This window comes from Colletes gigas, unplaced genomic scaffold, assembly GCF_013123115.1.
Source record: "Colletes gigas isolate AHSC1104 unplaced genomic scaffold, ASM1312311v1 Colletes_gigas_Sc00024, whole genome shotgun sequence".
NCBI classification, from domain to species: Eukaryota; Metazoa; Arthropoda; class Insecta; order Hymenoptera; family Colletidae; genus Colletes; species Colletes gigas.
This window is the reverse complement of record NW_025106653.1, coordinates 1,367,858-1,386,610: the sequence shown is the minus strand read 5'-3', so window position 1 is coordinate 1,386,610 and position 18,753 is coordinate 1,367,858. Positions and strand designations below refer to the sequence as shown.

The 18,753-nt window shown below is 41.5% G+C and overlaps 1 protein-coding gene across 4 annotated transcripts in view; it reads left to right on the top strand.

The window, feature by feature from the left end:
• The window catches only part of LOC122401420 (RNA-binding protein Musashi homolog Rbp6), a 1,207,497-nt gene that overhangs the window by 760,202 nt on the left and 428,542 nt on the right, over positions 1-18,753 (top strand). For all 4 annotated transcript variants that reach the window (XM_043403532.1, XM_043403533.1, XM_043403530.1 and 1 more), the window contains exon 5: positions 8,172-8,213. In XM_043403532.1, the coding sequence (XP_043259467.1) occupies positions 8,172-8,213 (42 nt within the window). The remainder of the gene's footprint in view (positions 1-8,171; positions 8,214-18,753) is intronic.

Below are 18,753 nucleotides of genomic sequence, written 5' to 3'. Positions count from 1 at the left end.
AATCGTGATACACGTACACGTAGACATTCACGAATAACATAATCGCGGTACGTGTTTATTTAATTGCATAGTGGTTAGTGCCTGAAAGGATTATTTGTGGATACTTGTGGACACTGTGGACAATCGTGGGGCGTGTATAATCGCATGTGGGTGATTTTTGTTCACAACATTGTGTATTGGAACTGGCATTCACCCTTTGTCTGTGAAAATCTCGTCGGACGAGTTTTGATATGCCCTTCTGGATTTTCATAAGACAGGTTGAATCTTATTCAACGTAAGGTGTTCGCATTCCCATAAGTGAACAAAAATCTAAGACTGTCGATAATGTCGGTAAGCAGAATTTTTCATGCTGCGTGAGAACCACTAGCACTCGCCTGCCGCAACCGTCCGCGCGAACCAGCTGTTTAGCGGATTGTCATTCTACAGGCGGAACTTTAAATGTTAATAACTTTGCAACGAAGCCTCCATCAACAAATTAGTATTCTTGATTTTCGTCTTATTTTGGCCTCTACTATCGCTCATTAAAATTTTTGCTAGAGGTGGCCGAATACCCTGTATACGCCTTTAGCAGTCAAAGGGTTAAAACGTCGTTACAGCAGAACTGCAAGTGCGATGAAAGTAAGTGAAATAAACAACGCGTTGAAAAATGTAACATTCCTCCATACTTGGCGCGACTAACACCGGGTTAACACGATGCTCGGTGACACCGTAGTCGTTGCACCTCGCGCGGGTCTTCCTGGGCGACGAAACCGCTTCCGCTCGCGGGCGGGAGAACGAGGACGCGAAGAATAGTGTCCCGGATTGCTTTTCCAAATGTTGCCGATACGAGCTCGAGGCTTTCCTCCGCGGCGGCTCGTAGAATCAGCCGGTCGTCGAGGATAGGTGGCTCTTCCAATTTCCAGGCGTGCGAACCAGATTGAATTTCTATCGTTCCCGTCGTCGTCGTCGTCGTCGTCTTCGCCCGTAGTCGTCGCCGACGATGGTTGGCGGCCGATCATTTCGCGCGATATCGGGTAACTGGGTTATGTTTGCGAAAATGGCTTCGAGCCTCTCGATTTTTCTCCGTAATGCCGCCCTCCGCTCCCCGACCCTGTCTCGCGCGATACTTGACTTTGTCTCTCTCCCCGTGGTACGATCTCTTTCTCGTTTCTCCCTGTTCTTTCGACGGCGCGATACTCCCGGCCCGGAACCGAACGGAATGAGTCGAATAACCGGACCGTCGAAACTAATCTCGTTGATCGATTCGTCGAGCACGATTCACTGTCCGCTGACAAATTTCAATCGACCGGGAACGTACCTTCCTCGCCGATCGCGGGCAACAATTGCGGATTTTGATTGTGTGTCGTCCCCAGTCTTCCCAGTTGCGTTTCGATCGAGTTCTCTTACAATTCTCAGCCGACAATTCATTCATACTAATTCTTAGGCAATACTGGGTTGTATTAAATATATTAAAACATTTTATTGTAATAATATACAGGGTGTTAGGCCACCCCAGTGAAAAATTTTAATGAGAGATTCTGGAGACCAAAATAAGACGAAAACTAAGAATACCAATTTGTTGATTGAAGCTTCGTTAAAAAGTTATTAACAAAATTATTAATAAGTCCACTTACATGAATTTTTTTCTCGAAAATGCGTAGGATTTTGGGGGTATGTGTATTCACCAAAAATGACGGTAATTGACCCCTGCTACCAAAAATAATTTTTCCAGAATGATTCGAAACTTTTTGAAATTTCAGGGGAATCGGAATGTCAGGGGTAGACATTGTAGTTTCGGTAAAGAATTTGTTTCTCGAAAGTGCGTAGGATTTTTTGGGTATGTGTAATGACAAAAAATGATTGTGATTAACCCCCCTAGTTAAACATAATTTTTTTAGAACGATTTGAAATTTTTTTTTGTCGAAAAATTTCAGCACTTGCTCGATTTTTCTCGAAAGTGCGTAGGACATCGGGGGTATGTCTATTCACCAAAAATGATTATAATTGACCCCCGCAACCAGAAATAATTTTTTCATAACGATTTGAAATTTTTTAATTTTAAGGAAAAATTTTCCGGTCGGTATGGAACTTTAAACGTTAATAACTTTTTAACGATACCTCAATCAAGAAATTGGTATTCTTGATTTTCGTCTTATTTTGGCCCCTAGAATCCGCCATTCAAATTTTTACCAAAAGTGGCCGAACATCCTATATAGTCTGTATCAAAATTCGAAGGTCGAGAGTTAGGATTGAGGGCCCATCCACAAGTTTAAACTAATAATTGTTTAATATATGTCAGTGTACTTATTTAAAAATTTATGTAATCCTTAATTAAAGTTGCTTTCCATTTACAATTTAGTAAAAATCCAGTTGAAATCGAAAGTTCACTTAAGAGTTAAAGGACGTGTATATTAAACGGGAATCTCTTATTTTTTTCGACAATAGAAGATCATACTAAAAAGTTCTGTTCTCTATATTTTGAATTTACTTTTTTTGCAAGAAGTATCCAATTTCTCGATTTCGCTACGATTGCTGGGACAAAATATTGAATGAGCTTAGTTTTTCGGGATGCATTTTCGTCGCTAACGACCTCGCGAGTCGATGTTAAAAAAAAAAGCAAAGAAGGAAAAGAAAAATATTTCTCGTTACAAACGTACACAGTACACGAATATACGATATTTATACGGCGTAAAGAAACAAGAGTTCGTAGAATATAGAAATGTAAATTTGAAGAAATAGTGAATACTTCAAGTTTAGTTTGATATATACTTTCTGGAATTGAATGCTTAGCACATCGTTTTCTTTGGAGAAAAGGTTCGGTTAGAAAAATCGCAGGAATCCTCTGGTTCTTCGGTAACGAGGCGCGCCAGAGAGAGAAATAGAGTAACAGAGAGAGAGAGAGAGAGAGAGAGAGAGAGAGAGAGAAGAATCGCGGTGTCGGCGCAGGAAGACGAAAACTGAAAGACTTTCTCCACCCTCGTCGTTGTAGCTGTCGACGTCGGGCCGCTTGACGTCCTCCAGGGCGTCCGGGGGCGTGCGAGCGACCGGTGTGAACTTTGCCGTAGGGGATTATGCAAACGGGGTGGGTTCGCGGGAGCGGAGAACAGGAAAGGGAGAAAACACAGGAGAGGAACGTCGTCGACGTTCGTTGGTGCGGATGGCGACGGTGGCGGTGGATGGAGGCGGGTTTTCTTGCTTGTCATTACCACGTTCGTGGCTTCCGCTACCCCCTCGAGCTACGTTTTCTCTTGCCTGTCGCGGAACGAGCACTCGCGAAGAAGCTGAACCACGGAGCCGTCACGTTCTCCCTATCAGAGAATCATCCTCAAAGGTGTGTTTCGGTTAAACAGCGGTTCGCTTTGATATCGACAGTGGGACGAATTGTGATTTATGATCGAACGCGACGACCGGAACTTCCCGCGGTCGTTGCCCCACTTTTTCGAATCGAATTTATATAAGTTCCGAACACCGGCGTTCCTTGTTTCTCGACGTGTCGCTCTTAGAATTACCTACTAGTAGACTGCGAATCTTCATGCAAATTTATATTTTTGTTGATAGAATTAATTGTAAAGTGCTTCGTAGAGGGTTGTCTCAACCCCTAAATATAATCTTCATATCTCATTTTAACTATTTCTTATATTTTTACACATTGACACTAGAACTACCAAAACAGTCAAAATGACTTACTCGTAATTTCTAATAAAATTTGTAAAAAATTTGCTCGACTGAATTTTTGAAAATTCACCGTAGTTTTTTATAAGAGAATGTTCCATTGCATTATTTCTTCACGTATCCATCGTTTTAATTTCTTCAGCACAAATAAATACACCATAACTCGGTAGTTCTTGTGTTAAGTGCATTCTAAACATTTTTGAAAATTCAAATTTCCCATAAACGCATAAACATCCGCAGTCTACCTATTAGTATCGACAGATTTTATTTAAAATTAGCCATCGTGCCCTGATCGTCGCTTTACCATGAACGTAGTTTTTCGAAACATTGTATACTGCTAATGTACGGTCTACTAAATTTATCGTAAACGAAAGAAATATTTTTAGGACCATAAGTTACTTATTCGTAGACTGTAAGTGACGTTCGTGATCTCCACGTTCCAAGTATCGATATAAGAACCATTAAACTATAAAAGGAATTTTAATGGCTGGCTATATACTGACCTGTTCTACTTGGTTCTATTGTCTGCAGAATGGAATCAAAGTCAACCACTTTTATCAACTCGCAGATAATAGTTTGAAACAAAATTACACTTATTGTACTACTTACATATTCAAATTGAATTTCCAGGAAGGAAAACGTTCTACGTGTTGCAAAAAGAAGAATTTTTTTACATATAAAAGTAATCTATGCAAACGTTTTGTAAAAAGATTTTATGAGACTTTATTAAGACCATTACCTTAATTAATACTTAAATTGTATTCTATAACATGTTAATGATGCTTGTCTCTAATAACAGCAATATGTATCTATTTTCTTGATGTATTTTGAAGTTAACTGGACGTGCCTTTGAGAAAACGGTATTCTCGTTTCTCACTAAGCGTTCATTGAATCGCTGAGGATGTCTTTAAGGTGAAATGCTCATTTAAGTTGTACACGAAGCATCCATGGATGCAGCTGTGTCTGTGTATTTCATTTATTAAGGCTCAGCGTGAAAGATGAAGCGTCTTTTAACGGTTTGGATTACCAAGAAGACATTCATCTTAATTACGACGTTGTGTCGGGACGTCGAATAGCGTTTCGAAGGATTTGCAACGAAAACCGCTGATTATTTGGTAGTGAAGCGGCTATCCTCGCAACGAGCTCCCATACATTTTGCGAGTAAAATGTACAGAGTGGTGGATTTCGTGGTAATTGATACCGATCAATGTTCGTTGGAAATTTCCACAGACAGGATCTGTTGTGGAAGGAGGATTATCATAAATCATCCTACGGATCTCGTAATTTTATTGGCTGTCGATGCAACTACATTTCAATGAAAGCGTTTGTGTAATAAACTACACGAAATATGAGTAGAAACGATAAATTAAAGTTTCTTTTCAGATTTTAATGCATTAGGTATGAAGCTCGATTAGTTTTAACTAACTTTAACTTAATCTCTGTTAAAATATTTCACTCTGTTTGTCATTGTTATCACATGGAATTAATTAACTGTCAATCAAAAACTAAGCTTCTATAGTTATTTTGGTGCACTTTATAATGAAATTTTACGTCTTTTTTATTCCGTGGATATAATCAATAAACATTCAAATTAGTATGCATGAAATTCAATTATAAGTATTTCTTCACTTTGTTTATTTATTATGCACTGTATAATTATAGAAGAAAAACTAGAATAAGAGTAGAATGTAAAAACAATATATATTTACGTAACGAATAAAGCAGGCATTCAATAAAATTGGAGTTAGTTATTTTATCAATTTGAAAATTGATTTTATTTCGAGGCGGGGCCGCGATAACTGAAGAAATGCCGCAAATATTTTCGATGCCAGTGGCGATCTAGAAAAATACATCGTAAGAAGTTGATGCGATAAAAAATCTCCTAGCTCCGCGTCCTGGCTGGGGCTATAAAAACAAGAAAACTGACCCACTTTTAGAAATACGACGCGGAACTCGGCCTCGATAAAAAGTTGCCGAATCAGCGCCCTCGACGATCGGTCGGAAATTAAATATTTAATGTATGCCTCTAGCTATTATTGTGGGCTGCGCGGGTGTATATAAACGATGATAGTTGAATGCTTTTAACGATACATAAATGGAGAGAGAATACATTTTAATCTGAATCCGTGGAGAAAAACGATTTTTATCCAATAAGTTGATCGGTTAACTTTCGAGAACGAAACGTACAACAAAATTAAAGATTTAAACGGATTACTAATAAAAGACTCTTTTGAATATATTTCCAATATTTTTATCAATTTATTAAAATTTTCGTAATGATTCACTGGGTAATGAAACAATTAAGTGATGTTGTTCCCAACAGGCCGTTAATTGAAATAAATCGAAAAATGGAAAGTGTCTTTTCGATGGGACGGGAAATTTGCTTATTTATATACAGTCAATAATTATCGAATATAATATAAAATTGTTAACGCTATATACAACGATCATTCGCTTTATGCATTTCTCCATGTTTCTCAAATTTAATTTAAAAATAAATTCACGTTTTCCAATAATTCTTTCCGGGTTTTTAACATCAAAACTACGTAACAAACCCTAATCTTCCTGGCAAATGCACCAATTAAAAAACTTTTCTGATTCTTTTATTTTCAAGTTCTCAATCCTCAAACGAACGTATTATAAACATCGTGCAGTCGGAATTAAAATTCTGGAGACGCGTCTGTGTGGGCGGTAATAAAATGTTCCTTTAAACGACTAAATACGCAAATCGTTGGAATGTTCGAGTACAAAGGGATTCGACGAGCGTTCCAGTTAAAACAAATTGCTCTACGTACTGTTCGCGAGTTACGCGTTTGTTGTGTCGCACGCACGCGAGATGTGCAAGTTGGCCCGACGGGGAACGTGGTCCCAGTTCGCGAAGATTTGCCAGAGAAAGCAGCCCTCGAAGTTTAAACTTCCGGAATGGCTGGCTGCTCGGCGAAACGACGCCTCTGCGGTCACGTACGTTTCCGCGTAGCTTCACGCACGTAAGTTCGAAGTAAGGTCACGGGGGAAGCCGGCTCGAACATTCGAGCGGCTCGATTTCGCGCCGAAAATTTACGTCGCGGCTGCGCTGGGAATTCTACGGCTTCGCGGCGTCGCTCCCTTCGAACGGGTTAGGGGCGGGTTTTGTGCTTTTTAGCCACGTAGAGCGTAACGTGCGGTTACATCCGACCTGGTTGCTCGTCCCTGTGGCCGAACGTAGGAAACTGAACAGAAAAGGAGGATGGTAGACAAAGCTGAGAGTTTGGTTGGTCGACTGGTACCGATAGCAGGTCGCGGGAATCCCCTTTCGCGAACCCTTTGCGGCTCGGAGTATTCCTGCAACTACTTTTTATTACCCGGTAATTAATTACAATGGGAGTTCCAACTGGGAAGCAGACGGCTCCTTCGCTTCCGTTTGTTCCATTTCCACCCCCGTCGCGTTTCCCTCTTGGTTTTACCACTTCTGTTTAACCTTTGCCCGCAACTGTTGTCCTACAACGCTCGTTTCCGCGTCGGACGATTTGGTCTTATCTCGTTCGCGCTGATAATTTGATTTGGAACATTTAAAACGTGCAATAATTTATTGCACGTTTCTGTAATTCGTTTATCAGGTGTCGTGGAGAATATATTATTTTGATGCAAAGTGTTTGGTGGTTTAATGGTTTTTATATATTTCTAACTCACAGCAGTGTTTACATGGTATATTATCTTGATTATTGAACAGAAATTATTGCATATATTTATGCATTTGTAATTTCTGCCATGTAAATATCGTTTCGTTCGATCGTGCGGAGTCTACGATCATTGAAATGATATTTCGAGAAGGTAGAAGAAAATGGGTTCCGAAACTCGAATTTTCGGAGCTAGTCGTATAATGCGTCTACTCGAAATGTTCGAGTATTCGAATCGATCGCAATATTCTGTTCGAGTACTTGATCAGTTCTACTGGATGGATCCAATGGCTGACTACATATTGTACGATACCTCTTATTCTCGGCCGTTGCGCGCTGCTGTGGCTGGCTACACGCTGGGCAATTCTACTTATTTGTACTTCGTGCAAGAGAACCTAAAGACCACTAATTTCTTCTTGTTAAAATCGATCATTATATTGCAAAAATTTAAATATTAACTTAAAATAGGAAAGTTGAAACATGCCATTCGGTTAGTGTAAATATGTATATTACAAGGATTAATTTTCTATTACATAGTATGAACTAACGAAAACTCAATAAGAAGATCGCTTTCAAAGTAATTGAAGAAATACTTCAGATATTATGATTTTTTTATGGAAACAACAAGTGGCCCTGTAGATTCAGCCAATTATTATTTAATGCAAGTATCAATAAATTTGTAGATATTTCTGTAATTAAAAGGTCGTTTTCTTATCATTTAATATAATATTTATGCAACACAGTGTCAAAATAGCCTTCAACTTTGACTAGAGTAATTTCTATTTCATCATAATAATAAAAATTTTGGAATTGTTTGGCAACAGATATCTGATTATTAAATACTTCTTTCCCTTTCTGTTACAGATCGACCCAAAAGTAGCGTTTCCAAGGAGAACACATCCAAAGGTAAGAAAAATATTTCAAATCTTTTAATCGCGATTTTATTACTCTACAAGGATAATTATCCTTAATGGATATAAAATTGTACAAGTTTGTACAGAAGCCAAAAACGAGAAATATTTGTTTTTCAAACAAAAGTATGCATTTTTTAACATAAATTATTTTGTTACATCAGTCTGTATAAAAAAAAGGTATAAAGAATTCCCATTTAAAAACGCAATACTTTATGAGATATTTCATGTTTTATAATAGGATATTACTTTATTCCAACAGGTGTTCCGACGTTTCACCATGAACGTCTAAATATTTTATTACTCGCTTCCTTACATTTTTCATTACATTCTTAAGTTGTGCAGCAGCTAGAATTGCACAACCAGTTTTAATATCAACTTTCGTATCATAAATTGAAACAGGACGCCGCGAAGACACTTTATCTTGTTAAAAACTCTACAAGAAAAAACGTTGAGCGAGTCCTGATTGTGCAAACGAATTAATGCGTGGGACTTCGTGTGCCGAGTTATTTTGTTTTTTATCGTGGTTGAAAATAAACATAAAATATGAAATATCTCGCATGGTTTCAATGGTTAGATCGTAATACTTTTATACCCGGAATGATAAGATGCATCAGTTTATGTAAAGCACTGCGTAGTCCAATTTAAAAAATAAATGCAAGTACTTATTACACTTGCATCGTTGCACCGATCTAGAAAATTGTGTCATCAAAAAATGGTCTCGCGTGAGAGATTTAACTTTTCCCTTTATGAATTTTTTGCATCTTCGCTTAGAAAGGAGCTAGGGGTTGTCCTAGTTTCCAGAATCATCTTGCGGAGTACAAATATATGAATATCTTATTCGAGTATTAATATTCAAATAGTAATATAAAAATAGCTCTACTTGAATATGCACAGTTTTTTCTCGTTTTTGCTAGCTAAATACTCGCGTATTAAACATACGCTGTCTTTAACATTAAACAAGTACACATACAAGATTACTCCAAAATGGATCATATTTATCATGATTTCTTGTTTGTTTTTTGAATTAACGTTTATGCAATTGAAATCAAAATCTAGGAAATGTATGGACGCATGTTATAAACGAACCTTGCATCACGGATTTACGGGATAATTCATGCAGTCTCGTTACACACGGGCACGCATTATATTCGAGATATTACGGTAATAATATTTGAATAGTAATGTCTAGTAATATTCGTGTAACGATGTTTGATTATTTGTTAAACGTTCGAGTGGTAAACTATTCGAATGGCTCTGTAATAGGAAGTCGAACGACGGAAACAATGGTGAAAAGTGGGAAAAAGGAGAGAGTGACCGTAGGACCGCGACCGAAGAGAGAATAATAAAGCCGTCTCGTTCTCGTAATAAGAGCGATTAGATGTAATTAATTTCAAAACCGGGAATTATTTTCTCCCCCGGTCTACTTGGCGGGTGACTAACGGCCGAAATTCTCGCCGCTTCAGACTCCGGCGCGGCGAGATGAGGAGGATGGGACGAGGACGAAAACCGTATCAAAAGGGGAAGAGGCAAAGTGCAGCGGAGGGTGGGTCGACGGGGTCGCGTACGCGTGTGTATTCGCGCATAGGAGAAGGGGGTGGTAGGAGAGGCGAGAGAAATTTGCGCGGCTTAATAATATAAATGCCAGGCACGCGAATTACCGGGCGAGTGACTGAATTGCGCTAATTTTAATTGTACCCTTTCCCTTCTTCCCTCTTCCGTGGACCCTGACCGTCTCCCTCCCCCCCTTCGTTGCTCGATGCTACGTCGATCCCGTTTCAACCGAGCTCTTTTCATCGGGGCCGCCCCGCGTGTGTCCGTCTGCGCGGCGCTTGTTGCCGCGTCCTCGCGACATTTCTGCATTTTTACAAAAGCGGTCCGCGCCGTCGGCAATTTTATTTCATCCCGTCGCCGAAAGCCGGAAACGCATAAATTATGACACGACCGGGGAAATCACGATTCACCGCCGACCGACCGGTAATCACGTATCTGGGGTATTAACGAGCCGCGCGTTCGATCGGTCGGATTGCCTCGATGAAAATTTTGTTATTTCAGTTTCAAAGTCCCCTCCCCCCTCCCCCCGTCTATAACAGGCCCCCAATTTGCGCTATTATTCGATAGGAGAATGCGAGTGGCAATTTCGTCGATTATCATGGAAAATCATCCGGGGAATATTCCAAGATGAGTTGTTTCAAGGAAATAGATTTACTGTTACTATGTAAAATAAATTAAAAGCTGCATTATCGTTCGATAATACTCAATTAATTTTGTTGAGAATGAGCATTGCATGCATGTATTTTTAATGAAAAGTTGTATCTATTGATACAGTCTCCTGGGGAGGACACTCGTTCATTGCACCCCCTGAGCGTCTCGTTTTGTTTTCCGAGCCTCAAGCTTAGTTAGCAGAAAACCGTCAAGCTAAGGATAGCATTTTCGTTTTGTAAAACGACATTAATTAAATACATACTTAGTAGTGATATATTGTGAACTGTCGAGTGTCTTTCTTCATTCTTAACTTTCTGCCAAAATTGCTGATTGCGTCTCAAGCTTAATTCACGAATCACAGTATTTATCGACAGATATGTTCTTTGTAGCTAGTCTCACAAAACATTTAAATACGACATTTTTGATCGTGGAGCAAATAATTTTAAAACAGTTTCGAGTTAGGTTAAAAATAGTTAAACCTGGATTAATTCTAAGCTTAAAAAAGGAAAACTAACAGAAATCGAAGCTGCTTATGAAAATTCGGTGCAGCCAATTTTCGACGGTTCTTCCGGGCGGCTCGTAGTGGGCGCGCGCGTATTTGAAATAAAATAACGACCATTAATCGCGAGATGGAAGTAACATATTTCGCCTGAACGCTCGGGGCAGCTGGAACGGGCGGTGCAATTTTCATAAAATGGCGTTGGCTGCGCTGGCCTCGAACCCTCTCTTCCTCCGTTCCTACCGTCCCTCTTCGTCTGCCGCGGAGCTCGTTCGAAAAAGTAATACGAATGCACGCGTTCCGTTTCGAATTCGGGATCGGTGCCAGGAACTCCGCTCGGCCGCGCGTACGATACGATACTGGCACGTCTGGCGCGATCCGCGGCGCGATAACTCGACGCTATAATAGATGTCATCGTATAGTCATTCTTAAGGAAATTCCTTTTATATCGATATCGAATAGCGTATCCCGCTTAAAGTGGACGTAAACCGGGGAGCAAATCATACGTTCCCGCGATGATAATCGCCGTTAGACGAGTCGTTCGCCGTCGGGGACTTCGATCCGTGAGCGCACCGGGGGTTTACGTTCTTTCGTTAAATTAGATTGGAAAGCGTTCAACGAGTCACTTCCACGGATTAAGGAAAGGGCACATTGTAATTGGGGGTTTCTATCGAACAATAACAGCGGGTGAGTTCTTCTGGATGAAAGCTCGAGCGATGAAACGTCAGAAAGTAATTGTAGAAAGGAAGCACCGAAGGGGCTAAGTGCCAAAATAGGATAGATTGAGATTTTTCCATAATTAGATTCTACGTACCGTTGCCAATAATCCCAGAAAGGCTGTCAGCAGTTCCCTTGTGATTGAAAAGAGTGCAGTTGGAGCAAATGTTATCCTCGATCACGATTTATTTAAAAAATAAGTGCTCAAGTACACTCCGAATTGATCGAACTCTAAAAACTTTTTCTTGTGATAAATGTAATCTTTAACGCGGTATAAAACATTGGAAAAGTTTTAGCGAACGAAAATAAAATGAAAATGAAACTTTGCCTTGCACTCCTGCCTCTTGACCTTCGTCTTCCTTCGTAATCGAGGTTTTATAATTTAAAATAAACTACGTCAATTCTATAATACAATTCAAGCTGGTACGATCGATTCCCTTACATTAAATTCCTTATTAAAATTCCTGAATACTTCCACTGGTAACGCTCGTAACTTTTTTCCAGCACGAAGGCAATAATGAGACTTTATACTCCCTTATTACAATACTAAATTTTTGACGTTGCAATAAATTTCTGCCTCTCCAACGGCAAGCATCCGGGCGTCGTTGATACGGTTGAAACGCAACTTCTGACGTTTATTTAGACCCGATGCTGAACTTTGGTAGCGATATTGCCCGTCTTGGGTCCCTCAACGGGGCTCGAAATTTAGCGTCAAAAGTTCGTCAACCCCCAAAACACATGTTAGACCCGATGAACTTTACGGAGAAAATGGCTGTGCCACAAAGTTCATTGAAATGTCACCGAGTGTCCCTACGCTACAGCCTGTCGTAACAACCTCCTCGAGACCGCGTGCCGGAAGCGCTTTGTTACCGCACTTCCGGGCTAGCGGAAATGGCGCAATGTGCTTCCGACATGGTGGAAAAGTAGCGACAGTCATTACCGAGTCCTCCAGGAACGCCTCAACGTCCCCCTCTGTTACTTTTCTTCATATTCCTCCTTTAGCCTATTGTCTATCGCGCTGAATGCACGCCGGAGGAAAGCGTCGAAAAGAGAAACAGAGCGAGACGAGAATCGTATAAGAAAAATATGTTGAAAGATTGAACTTAAAATCTTTAAGACATGCACACGTGACATAGAAGGGCTAGCTTGACTGACAGATTTCCACATGGTCGTGACAGTCACGGGCAATTCTCGGTACGTTCGCCGCTGGCGGTTTATTTACTTCAGATATCAGACAGTGAGTTATACGTTTCATTCCGGGACCTTTCGTGCTGAAAAACATACATTCTTTTCACTTCGATTTTGGGATAGATTAGGTTATAAGCTTCTGAAACGACATTTTAATTTCTTATTTTTCTTTACGTTGGTTTTGTGTTTTTTATACTTTGCTACGTCCGGTTTATCTAACAATAATAATTTCAGTTATTGAATATACAGATATCGCGAAGCAGTCTTCTTTTTCGAAGTCTCTATTTAATTGTCTTCAGAAAATTGAAATGTCCTATTGGGAATATTTAATTAATCGTTGATCCTACATTTACCATCCGTGTACGTGTTACAAAAATATAACTTGTTAGGAGACAAAAATTCTAACCCTTTGCACTCCGAAAGTCTTTATTAATATGAACAACTAGCAATACCAAATGCAATTTTGTGATGTGACTTCTACAAATAAACAAAATATTCTTTCCATCACAAAGGTGTATAATTACCTACAATTTAAATTAATATATTCGTATATTTCCTACATTCAGTTTGTGTTGTCATACGCGAAACTTAAATCGAGCTATACTACGTATTATGTTTGCCGACATAGCGGCGCCAGTGGAGTGCAAAGGGTTAAAATTTAGAGAACGAAAAAATTAAATTGGTTAGACTTATTAGGTCAGTTAAATTGCTGTAATAAAATTCTCCGCGACTCTACTGGTAAAGATATTATGCAAACGAGAAAACTGCGCGTAAAAATCGTAAGGAAGTAATCGATCCGGCGTATTTGGCTGGTCTGGAAAAGTGTCGAGGCTGTCGGGGTGGCTAGCGCGGCGCCTAAAGCGTAATCGCCGTCGATGGTGACGTTCCCCTAACCAGGGCCAACGGCGGTACAGGGTAGCAATAGCGTCAGCATAATATCCACTTGTTACTGAGTAGCGATACGTACATATAGAGATAGGCGTATACGCGGGACATTATTCAGACCGCCGTTACCTCGAAAACGTGGGGCGTTGAGAGCAGGGGCGAGAGAAGGATGGAGATACATGTGCAAAAGGATCAAGGTTTGAGAGGGCCGCGAGGGAGGGTAGCAGAGAGGAGGGAAACGGGAGAATGGGGAGGCGAAGGAAAGCCCAGGAACAGAGAATAGAAGGGAGAAAGAGAGCTGTGCCACGTCTCGCGTAACGAGCTGCCGGCTCCCTAGGGTGTTCAGCTCCTCTACGCTCACCCCTACCGGTTCGTCTCCTCGTCTAGTATCATCTCTACCTCCGGTGCCCTCGCAACCGCCCACGTACCTTCTTTCACCAGAGTCGTTTTATTTCCTTCGTCGAGTGAGAGATACCCAGCTAGTCGACCGGTCGTTGCCGTTCGTGGTGTATCAACGGTGCTCGTTCCCTGATCCACCCTGGCGGGGGTGCCATTCCGCGACCGCTTCCTTTCGTCCAACATCGCGTCCACTGTCCGCTGATCTATTCCCTTCCGTGTAACTTCGCGAAATTATGGCTAGAAATTATAGCCGCTCCCCCATGGTCCCGTTTATCGTTACGGAGGGTCCAGAGTTGGGCAATAGTTCATTCGCATAATAGACAACCGACCGTAAAATTTGAAATATGTAATTCGTGATTAAAATTTTTATTTTTAGTATTTGCTAGGTCAAGATTCAAGCACAAAATTTATGTATTTATTCTGATTTTCGTTTTTTGTAACTAGCTTATCCAAGACCTCTCGCCCCCTATCATTAATCACTTCCAGTTTGCATATAATTCGAACCGCGTTCAGGCATTCCTTTTGAGAAAGTGTTTACAATCACCAGGTTGTTTAAAACAGAAATATTAAAATTAAAAATAAGAATCGTTTTAATAGCGATGTAACAACGAGTCGTTCATTAGAGGCGATCGTTTTATCGAGACTGGTTTTCGTAGCGCGAGGGATCGTAGTCGGTCGGTTTATACAAGCGCGCGGCCGTTCCCTGAGATTCGCTCGGGGCGAAATCTCGAGGTCAAAGCATTAAAGGTTGTAAGGATCGCTAAAGTTCGCGCGACAGCGTCGAGCTTTCCCGAAAGACCAATTTGCGATTCCGAGTAGAGCAAGGACCCACGACTACACGTACATCCTTTGGATACTTTCGGTTCCCATTTCCTTTCTCGGTGGGCGGGTCAAAAGAGACCTGTTACATTCATCTTTCGGGACTAAATACGCTCCCTGGCAAACTCCCTGGCCGGCATTAGAGCGAAATCCCATGCATTTTATACGCGGCTAGGTTATTCAAAGCGACGGCTCGTTGGTTATACGGGGTGTGTACTCTGGAACACCCCCTCCTCCACGGTTCACCCGTGGCACCCTTGTGGACACAGTCCAACCCCGAGGACCTTCGCAACCTTCCTCTGAAACATCGGGCTCGGTCTTCTTTCGTCTTGCTGGCCAGCGTGCCCACTTTCCCTTCAGCGGCGAGCCTCCCTCCCGGCTATACGGACCGACAGCCTAGAAAAGGGGGTCGTAGCCGCGGGGGGAGGGTATGTTTGCGCGTCGTAAGTGGCGTCCAATGTCTGTACAGTGTTCTTCGTCCCTGAAGGTTTCTACGGCCGGAGTCAGGGATCATACGCGCCATTCGGTGACAGATACCGCAGGATCCGAGTGCATTTATGGCTGGACCACTCCGGATGGAAGCAGGCAACGGTGGGAGGTGTAATGTTATCGTTTAGCGGAGAAATATCACGTTCCGCGAGACGAGGACAGGCAGCAGTAAAGGCGATGTCTCCTCTCGTTACACGCCACGAGTCGTGTCCTTGAAGCAGACCCGAACAAGGGTTGCCAGAATCTTGACTGACAAAAAGTCTCTGCTGCGCCGATTTGTTTTTCACGTCCTTTGGTAGCGTTTGTCTCGCGTGCAGCTTAATAACGACTGCGTTCTCTGATCATAGATATTTAAGAGGGTCACCGGCTCGTCGTTTAGCGATATGAAAAAGTTCGGTATCTCGAGTTATCAAAAGGTACGAACCGATAATCTCTCTTTTATCCAGGTCTATTCTGACTGGAGGGTCGATCGTTTCGAGGCTCCAGATTGAAATTCGTAGCTCGACCGAGCGCAAAGCACTTTAATGCTCTCCCTTCCACCCACCCTTTGGCCCCCGCGCCCCCTGCTCTTCTTTTCCTCCTATCATGCGGATTTCGAGGTGATCAATTTTATTGCCCTACCCGATCTCCGCTGGTCCTTTTCCTCGACTTATACAATCGCTTCTGAAAAACATCCGGATTTAAAATCCGTGCCTCAGGATACCGACGGTGTCTTTTTAGTACCAATTGATTAAAAAGTAATAATGCTCGATCAACAATAACGTGTCCTGTCGTCGATACTTCGAATGGAACCGCCATCAAGGGCAACATCGATAGCCGATATCTTAGTAAATATGGTTTTCTAAATGGATTTATTATGTGTTTATCCCGTGGCACCGAAAGCCAAATTATGACACTGTTTGCTACGTTCTATTCTTGAGTTTCTTATAATGAGAAAAGTCTATTTTATTGGAATGAATGCATGTTTTTATTAAAAAAACAAGTGCATATTGTATCGTTTAAAGGTGGTCACCGTTGATTTAACTTTTCCTCGCATCAATATTTTGTATCTCCGCTCAGAAGATAGCTTGCCCTAATTTCTAGGATCATTCTGTATACACATATGTGTACGTAAACTTTGTGTAAATCGAGCAACTTTACTCGATTCATTTAGTTACGTCTGATCGATTGACTTTTTGGGTCACCGTTTCCTTGAACAAACACGTAAAGCAGTGAAAACCTGAGCCCTCTAGCTCAATCAAGTTGATCAGTTTAGACCAGGAATCGATAAACTACGACCTGTAGGCTAGATCCAGCTGTCTATTATTGTTCAGCTCGCGACGTAACAATGATGTCGAAATTTTCATAATAGGAACACGAAATTAACGTTTTAGTATTCATAGATTCATTTAAACTTGTAAAAAAGAAGGCGTTCGCCAGTTAACTTCCGCTAGTAGGTAATGATTCTCAAAATGAACATCGCTAGGTTAGCAAGTTCATTTCTCGTACAGTGAAAACGAAATTTGACACCAGTATTTACTCAGCGATGTGACTGAGTCTCGGAGTCGCCTTTATCTTTTGCCGACAACAAAAGAAAAAAACAGTAATGAGTGAGAAAAAATGAACGAAGAAGAAAAGGATAGCGAGTGGAGAGGCTTTTCACGCTTTGCTGGACTCCAAGGGGGATCCCCCAAGTTGGAAGGGATAGGAACGTTCAATTTACGAATCACGTGTTCATTTTAAGAATCATCACTCAAGAAGCGTTTTGTTCGAAATGGAATCTCGTGCAAGGGTCACGTTATCGCGGTATCTGGCGATTAACCGTTGTCCGAATGCTCTGGGCATGAAACGGTCCCAAACGACTCCGGTTTCTGGACGAGCCGGTCAGCGTTTGTCCCTCAGCAACGAAATAAATCGTCGGGTTAATCTTCGACGGAACTTTCTAAACAGCGCTGTCTCCGCGGTGGAGTATCCTTTGACCACGGATCACACGGTGGCTGCCACCTGTCGCTACCGACAGTAGTTTCTCGGCTGGCGGGTAGACGGGAGCCTCAGATATGTTGTGTCGCATTGAGATAAGCTAAGCTCTCGCGTGATGGAGCAGCCCGTAAACTCGGGGAGCCACGCCATGATGCCACCGAAATGGCTGCTAGATAATGTATAGGTATACGTGATGCGCGGCAGCCCCTTACTCTCCTTCGTCGACTCGTGTACACGGATACACCCACGTACCAGTTCGCGGTTTACGCGAATACGTGAACGCGCTCGCGAGCGCGCTAGCGTACCACTTTTACGCTTCCATCGTCGCCAACCGCGTACTCGTTCCTCTTCTATCGCTGGTTTTCACGCAAACACGTACCACTCTGTTCCGTCTTTCCATCGTTTCCCGGTTCAGAGAGAGAACCAGCTATTTTCGGAGCGACACTTCACTTCGTGGATACAACTACCTGCGGTTTAGAGAAACGAGCCCCGGTTGAGCTTCCGGCGTGACGCTCCCGCCAGATTTTTCGGTGTCGCGAGGCGCGCCGCTTTTGTTCGGCAAACGTCGTTAACCCCTTGGTTTATACACTAGGGCAGACCCTGTTTCTCGACTTTTGGCTCTTCTTTATTTCCCGGTGCCGAAAATTCCGGGACTCGGCGGGAAAATTAATGCTACGAAATTTTACAACGATAGAATAACCGTAGTTTCAAATTGGAACGTACGTAATCGTATTCCGTCATTTTAGAAGCATCAAATAAAAGTACAATTTCTTAAAAATATAGTAGCAATATATAAACAAAAAATATAAAATTTGTGTATTTTTTATTGTGTATTATGAGATTGCTATGTTTTTAATCTTGACAATTGTAGGATGAAAGTTATACCAAACATGACTATGTTTAAATAATTTTGTGTTGAACCAGCAATACCTTGAAAGAATACCAGAAATAACGAAAAGAAACGAAAAGTTATTATGACAGTGATAATTAATAGAAAGAGACACTCCCGACGAAAATTATAAAATATCCAGTTAATATAGAGTTCAAAAACATCTTTTACAGAGACTTTATTAAATCTCACCAGGTTTCGGTATTAAATAATATTCCATGGAGAAGTTCCTCCCTGTGTAAACCGAGGAAATCCAGTGTGATGAACGTCACAATCTTCAGACTTAATATCCCGCATCTTCTTTGACGAAATGCACATTGTTGAATGACGTTTATTGTTAGTTAGTCCACATTCATTACGTTTTCGAAAGTTTGTAGTTCAAAGTTGAAGCAATAACATCTGCCCTTAGGGCGTCAGAGTCTGGTGCATGTCGCGTTGGTTTAAGTCATTCATACCCCCCATTCCCCTATCTCTTACAAGTTGTGT